At 37.9% G+C, this 7,815-nt stretch overlaps 1 protein-coding gene across 1 annotated transcript; it reads right to left on the bottom strand.

Annotated features, from left to right (window-relative positions):
- Positions 1 to 944: 944 nt before the first annotated feature.
- LOC126249299 (uncharacterized) lies at positions 945 to 3,654 on the bottom strand. Its single transcript, XM_049950953.1, has 4 exons — positions 2,572 to 3,654; positions 2,302 to 2,450; positions 1,958 to 2,247; positions 945 to 1,009 (listed from the first exon to the last, which is right to left on the bottom strand). Exons 1-4 carry the CDS (start codon positions 3,652 to 3,654, stop codon positions 945 to 947), a joined length of 1,587 nt encoding a protein of 528 aa, XP_049806910.1.
- Between the last annotated feature and the right edge of the window lie 4,161 nt (positions 3,655 to 7,815).

The following is a 7,815-nucleotide window of genomic DNA, read 5'->3' as shown; positions in this document are numbered from 1 at the left end:
CATCAAGTTGGTAATGGAATTAATCTGGAGGGCTGAAGCTGCAGGAGGAGACCAAGGTTTAAACACAGTAAATGGGTTCAAATGGATGTAGGTTGCAGTAGTTCTACAGAGATGAAGAGGCTTATGCAGGATGGACTAACATGGAGAGCTGCATCAAAGAAGTCTTTGGACTGAAGAATGCAATAACATGAACGCTGCTGTCTCTGTAGGCAATTCAGAAACCTACGAATACACTTCTGCATCACCAGTCTCTCATCTAAATAATCAATTAACATTTCAGAAGAATCAGGATATACTTGTCATAGGCATGTTAACCACAGCAGGAGGCAGTGTCTAATATTTTTTGATTGAATGCCTTTACCACTTCTGTATTCAGTGTAAATAAGTTGGCAAATTTGACTGAGTATAATATTACCTTCCATATGTTGGAATACATATGCCAAGAATTTTAATCAGTGTTTGGTCTTTGCCAAGATTGTGCCAACATCTGTGAGGTACATGTTAACAGTCAAGCCTTCTGGAGTTCCAAACTTTAGGTACCATCAAGTCTGTAATTTAAAACTGTAAGGCAATGAAATCATCAGGAAGCCCTACTGTTTCTCTTTTTCTCTGTGAAAACTTTATATCCCCAATAGCAGCTTTTTAAACAATATCTGGGTCAGAAGAATTGCTGTCAAAACTTACAGGGGTAAAGACCTTTATGCAGATAGAGCTATTGGATACAAACTAAAAACTGTCGTTAGAAGCAAAGTATCATAGGATCATATGATCAATGCTTATTTTTAGGTCTATTACCATCTGTAGATTCCATTTTGAGCAGCAAGAGACATTTTTGGAAATATCTAGAGTGTGGCCATCCAATAAAATCCATGGTCTATGATATTCTGTTTATTCAAAGCTGCAGCCCCAAACTATTTATCATCTTCCAATGTGATCCAGGTAAGTTAAATGACTGGATGCCCCTGATGTAGAGCATCTTGTAGCTCCCATTCACTACTGTGCCAGTTATCTAGATGACATTACAGTGACACATGTAAGCAATGTACCATGTCAAGTGTCTATAGGAGACAGGGATAAATGCAAAATAAAAGAAAGTATGTTCTTTGACCAGAAGGTTTAGTATTTAGAAGATGTTCTACGTGTATAAGTTATCAAACCAACAGAATGGCACCTTTTTTGATACCACAGTCTAGAAATTCATCTAAACTATGAAAATTTTCAGGAAAGGCCAACTATTATACAAAGTTTATCCCTAAGTTGTAAACACCACAACGAAAATCTCTTTGGATTTTCTGTCAATTTTCGAGAAAGAGTTTTGTTGTGGAAGCTATAAAAAGCGTCTTACACTGATGTCTGCACTAAGTTTCCAGTTCCAGTGTAAGATCCTGAATTTTGGAGATTTTGTCTTGTGTTTTTCATTGCTTCTCCAACAGTTTTCTGATCTTTTTTGAGTACCATGGGGATCAGTAACATCTTTTATTAAATTATTTTGTATAAATTTCTGAACTGCCTCAGATACTATTTCTTGGAATTCAAGCTACAGCTCCTCTACACTTAGATAGTCAGAGTGGAAGGAATGGAGACTGTCTCCTAGAGAGGCATAAAGTGAATTTTTACTTACTTTTTTAAATACATATACTTCGTGTTCACTTAGTGGATTTAGATGTTGAGATGGACAGTCTTGCTACAATGATCTTGTGGTCACTAATCCCTATCCATCATGATGCTCCCTAACTGCTCAGGTTTATTTGTTCCTAAGAGATCAAGTATGTTTTTGCAACCATTTTCACTTTGAGCTGGCTCCTCAAGTAATTGCTCAAAACAATTTTTGGTGAAAGCATTTAGTACAATTTCTGACAATGTTTTATGCCTACTTTCGGCTTTGAGTATGCATTTTTGAATAGAAATTGAAGGCAGATTGATGTCACCACTAACTGTAATGGTATGAGTGGGGTACATATTTGTGAAGAGACTGCCGTGGTTGTGGAGCTAGATTGCCTGAAGCCATGCTGATGATTTGACAACAGTGAGTTTTTGTTAACAAACTCTAGCAACTTATTATAAAAGAGCTTCTCAAAGATCTTTGAGGAGCCACTAAGCTGTGCTACTGGTCTGGAATTGTTAACATTGTCTGTGGCTCCCTTTTTGTGCAAGTGGGTTACTTTTGCAATCTTTAGACGATTTGGAAAGGTACTTGTGGAAAAGGAGTGATTAACAATATGCTTCAGAGGTTCTACAATATGATATCTTGTTAGGTTTATAATACAATCAGGAATATCATCAAAACCACATGAAAGTTACTTTAATGAGCTCATTGCCAGTATGAGCTCACTCTGTGGATCTCCTTGAGAAACATAGACCCCCATGGGAGATTTATAGTTCTCAATGTAGTGCATATTAGTATTCTGAAAGTTGCTTTGGATAAGATCATTTGCAGCTTTGCCAAAGTACTCATTGAAGATATTAGCTACATAGGTAACATCTTTTTTGCCACTGGTTATGTGTGTGTTTCAGATCTGATGGTGATCCATGTGGCCCGTGTTTTGTTTCTTGATTTGCAGATATATTCACCAATTCTTTTTTCTTTGTGTCGTTAATAACTTTGTAGTAGATCTTACTGTATTCTTTGATATAATTTTGCATTTCTGATGATATATTATTTTGTTTTTTGTATGAATGTAGAACTCTTTTCCTTGCACTGGAGATTTTTATGTGCTTAGTAATCCAACTTTTGTTTCTGGTTGGTTTTAATTTATGTTGCTTTAGTGTGAAGACTATGTCAAAATAGTACTCATATGATCCATGAAAGTTATCAAACATTCTGTTTACATCTGTTTCATTGAACACTTCATCCCATGTTTCTCGGCTTAATATGTTGCAAAATTTTGCTATATTGCTATCACTGAAATCCCTGCACTCAGTTATTTTAATGGGAGATATTTTCTCTGAACATAATTCCAGTGATAACAACACAGCCTCATGATCACTGTATCCTATCTTAACTGCTTCACTACTGTATGGAGAAAAGTTTTCTTGAATAAAAATTTGGTCTGATTCAGTTTTACTATGCCTAGTTATTCTTGTTTGTGTATTTTCTGTGGGCATTAAGTTGAAACTCTTTGTCATATATAGTAATTCATCTTTGTAGTTTGAGGATTTCAAAAAGTCTATGTTGAAGTCTCCCCAAATGATTTTCTTTTTCTTTGGTTCTACAATACTTAACATCATATCAAATTTACACTGGAATTCTTCTGTGTTGGCATCAGGGGATCTGTACATAGTTATAATAACTAGTTGAATGTCTGTAAGTTCCACAGCTGCCATTTCAAAGACTTTTTCTTTGTTCAGTTCAGGATATGTTTGGATTGCCTTGTACCTTAAATCCTGCTTTGCAAAGATAGCTATCCCCCCATGTTTATAATAAGACCTGCAAAATGAACTGACTAGGGAAAAACCAGGGATCTTTAGTGTCTCTATTTGTGGATCTTCTAGCCAATGTTCTGTTATGCAGATAACATCAACATTTAGGTCAGAACACAGTATTATTTCTAGATCTTGCAATTTGTTAGTCAGAGACTGAACATTATGATACATTATATTAAATGGCAGAAGGTTGGATTTAATTTGCTTACTGCAGCTACTGCTTTTAGTCATTTCTGATGAACCACTCACTTCAAATAAAGTCCTGGACCTGTTTATCTTGTGTTATTCTTCTTTGCTCTGTTTTCTACTCAAAAAATCATTCAGGTGGGAAGGTGGTACTCTTTTCCTACTGCCCTGCTCAATGGACACTGCTGCTGGTGTTGTTTGTTCTGTAGTTATAACAGAAGCTGGGACTTCTGCATCTGCATAACTTTTTCTGGGGTATCTTCCTTGAGAGGTATCTGGTGTTGACACTGATTGTGTAGGCTTACTGTCAGTGTGGGAGCAATCTCTGATGCAGTTACTGTGGTTTGGGACACTTCACTGCACTTTGATTGACTATGATTAGTGTTCTGTGAAACTGTTAGTACTGTCTGAGATAGAGGAATGGTTGTTAAATCAGGTGTACAATGAGCACTTCTCAAAATTTCTAAAATTTGTTTACAGAGAAATGATTTTCCCCTCCAACTGAAGTGCATGCCATGTCTGGTGAAGAATTCATGGTCCACATCCCCTGTAGGGAGAAATAATGCATTCTAAAAGGCTTGACAGACTTTGTAATACAATCTGTTGGCTTTCTTTTTTCCATATCTGTGGCTAATGATGTTCAGACAGACATAGTACATATTTTCCATCCATAGTTTCTAAATCTTCTGAACAAACAAGACGCTCATCTAATTTGTTTTTTAATGCCCTGATATTCTGATGCAATACGCTTACTGTGATTTTCACTGTGCTTTTATGAGAATCTTGTGGTATACTAACATTATTTTTCATTGCACTTTTATGAGAATGTTGTGATATTTTAACATATCTAGTACCTACCTGTCTGAGCTTCTCATCAAGCTTAATTTCATTCAATGTTGAATCACTGGACAGTGATCTTAATCTAAAAAGGGGTACACCCTTGAGAGTCAGTGTCTCACCCCCACGCCCCCCCCCCCCCCTTAGAGCATCCCAACCAGTTAACCCTTCCCTTACCTACTGAGATGCAGGCTATGCCTTGTGAAAATCCACCTAACAATAGCATCAACAGGAGCCAAACCAATGCTTAACAAAGTAGCTGCCCGAAGCAGCTGATCTAGCTCTATATTGAAGCTCCTGACAAAGCTGTTCAGTTAGGCCCGATCATACCACATGAAAGCAAGAACAAAGCCAACATCTCTATGGTTCATTACAGATGCTATTTGTACCAGATCACACTCAATATTGTAGCCCTGATCCCTATCAATATTGTTTCCTGCTCCACCCACTACCATAATATGATCCTGCTTTGCAAACCCTTTGCACAATGATCCTGCATCCTCTATCACTTGGTGAAGACATGCAATGGGCTTGAATAAACTTGTGACTGGTACCTGTCACCTAATTTCTCCTGCTAGGTCTTTTCCACACTTCTTCAATAGCTACTAACTACAAACAGAACTTCCCTCCTACTTTCTACTTTTTTTTGGATGAGTTGGTTTCCTGGTGAAAGTCTATTGAGTATTACCTACACTTACATCTACCTGAACCTCTTCCTTAGTTAACTGAGGTAGCAAAGCCAATCTATTGTTTGTGCCAATGATGAAACTGTCAGATATTGTTCTGTTTCTGTGGCCCCTGTTCCCTGCTACCAATTCCCACCTGCCTTCACCCTTCTCCCCCTTAACTGCATCAGTTCCTCCCAAGCACTATCCAATTTAGTCTTAAAGGCTCTAATCTTCCCTTCCTGTTCACCTATTTTCCTATCGCTTGAATATACTGTGCAGTACCATGGAAGATACTCATTTACTTTCCCAGTTCATATGCCACAACGTTCCCCCCAATGTAACCACTTGTCACAACAGCTGCATAGAACCCAAGAACTAACTTTCCTACAGCAGCTTAAACACTTCTTGCTCTTGGTTGTTTACAATGTTTTTACAAAATTGATATAGACAATAATGCTAATATTTCATTAACTTCAAATCAAAAGAGTCATTAAAGTTATGTGAAACACTACTCTATGTGTATACTGTTAATATACAGTAACATCATGCACTTAAAATAATGTTAAAACTCATACCTGTATACCCAAAAAACTAGGCCAAAGATCACATATGCATGATATGGACTTTATGAGTTTTGAAAAGAGATAAAAGACAGAACTTAGAACCTCCAATTCCATGAGTAGATACAGCACTACTAAATATATGTGTAACAAAAAGAACCTAAATTCTTTACTTAATAATTACGCAAATGTCTTAAATTTTTATGTAAGCCTATGTCTAAAATACAGTATGTGGAAACCAGCCCCTAGGTTTTGTTTATTTTTGGTGAAGGAATACTTTGAAAAGAGAGAAACCTTTAATAAATAATATGAAACAGGCTGTAATTACTTTCGTTACAGTGTAATATTATCTATATTGCCAGTTATTATATTATTAACTACTTATCTTCATGAGCTCAATATTAAAACATGTGTGGTTTGTGCCAAGGCTGCCAACCCACTTCCCAGAATGGGCTCTGCATACATGGTACTTTCGAGATGGCCCCATAACCATAAATTGCATGCGTTGAGATCTCGTGAATGAGCACGCCATGCAACTGGACTATCTCGTGCGATCCATCAACTGGGAACACATGACTGAGATGTGTCCAGTTGTTAACAATGAGGTGGGCTGGAGCACCATCATATAGCAGCCACATAACTCTTTGAATCATCACTGGCACTTCTTCCAACAGGGGGGCAAAGCCATCCACAAGAGACACCGATAGTTCTGGCATGTTAGGCAATGTGGAAGGAACATTGGTCCCAAAATACGATCATCAGTTATCCTGGCTCATATATGCCAGCTGCACATATGCTGATGTTTTGCTGTCACCGTACCATGGGGGTTCTGCATACTACCTTGCAGATGACTGTTATGAAAGCTGAAGATACCACTCTGCATAAAGGTGGCCTCATCTGCGACTAGGATGGATGACACAAATTCCAGAATTGTGGTTACCTGGTGGAGAAACCAGTGACAAAACTGCTGCTGGTGTGGAAACTCTGTCTTTAGTAAGCCCTGCACATGCTATAAGAGTGAAGAGCAGTAACAATTGTCATGGAGAATGTTCAACATAGTCGTCTGGCTTACACTGTTGTGGCAGGCCAACCGCCTGGCACTGACATGGCAGTTGCCTTCCACAGTGTAATCACATTTTCCTCAACGTCTGGTGTCCAGACATTTTGGGTGCATCCTTCATGATTTCCTGCTTCCTGAAATAACCCTGTCTCAGAAAAATGGCAAAACACTGCTTTCAGTGGTCGAATGCTGTGGTTTTTGTCAGTGGGGATAGGTCTCCTGACACATCCTTGCTGCCCACCGCCCATTGCAATTTGTCTTTCTGTAAGTAACCACCATGTTGGAAAGCTCTCAGTTTGAATACAAAACCATTGTGTACAACACTGTATCACATACACTACAAGGTGAGTCAGTAAGAGAAGTACATTGGACACAGCATTACCAGTTACTTTGGCAGAAGAGGACCTGAGGGCAGGAACCGTACTACCCTGTAGGAGGAAGACATGCATACTGTAACTGTGGCTGCATTGTACAGCATGTATTAGACTGCAGTCTTTGTAACAACATATGATTGAATAAATGGTCCCTAGCATGGTAACCATGCATTTCTGGAGATATGTTCATTAGACCTTTTTTGTTCCGTATTGTCTCATTAATCAGTCCCTAGAGTTTGTACATGGTAGAAAAAATCATAAGAATCAACATAACTATGTTACGATATCCATGTGTCTGGCTATTGAAAATTGTCTTACCTGTAGTACCTGCAGCAGCCGATACATGGGATAGCAGAGTCCCACAGAAATACCAGCAAAAAATATAACGGTTTGCAAACATTCTTGAGATGACATTGAGTCCTGAAAACAAAATCATATGAAAGAGAACTAGTAATACATTTGAGTCAGTTATGAACGTGGACATCAACATAAGTGAATCAATGGTGATGGAAAGTAGTCAAATTAAATCAGATGATTCTGAGTGAACTAGATTACAAAATGGGACAGTTAGAGTAGTATATGTATTGATGGTGGCAAAAGTAGAGAGAATAGACTATGCATACTGACAATAAAAGAAAAGTATTTCTGAGAAATAGAAATTTGATAACATGTAATGTGAATATTAAAAAGTATCAGTAAAGCTTCAT

Source organism: Schistocerca nitens, chromosome 3, assembly GCF_023898315.1.
Source record: "Schistocerca nitens isolate TAMUIC-IGC-003100 chromosome 3, iqSchNite1.1, whole genome shotgun sequence".
Taxonomy (NCBI): domain Eukaryota; kingdom Metazoa; phylum Arthropoda; class Insecta; order Orthoptera; family Acrididae; genus Schistocerca; species Schistocerca nitens.
This window is presented reverse-complemented; position numbering and strand designations above follow the sequence as displayed.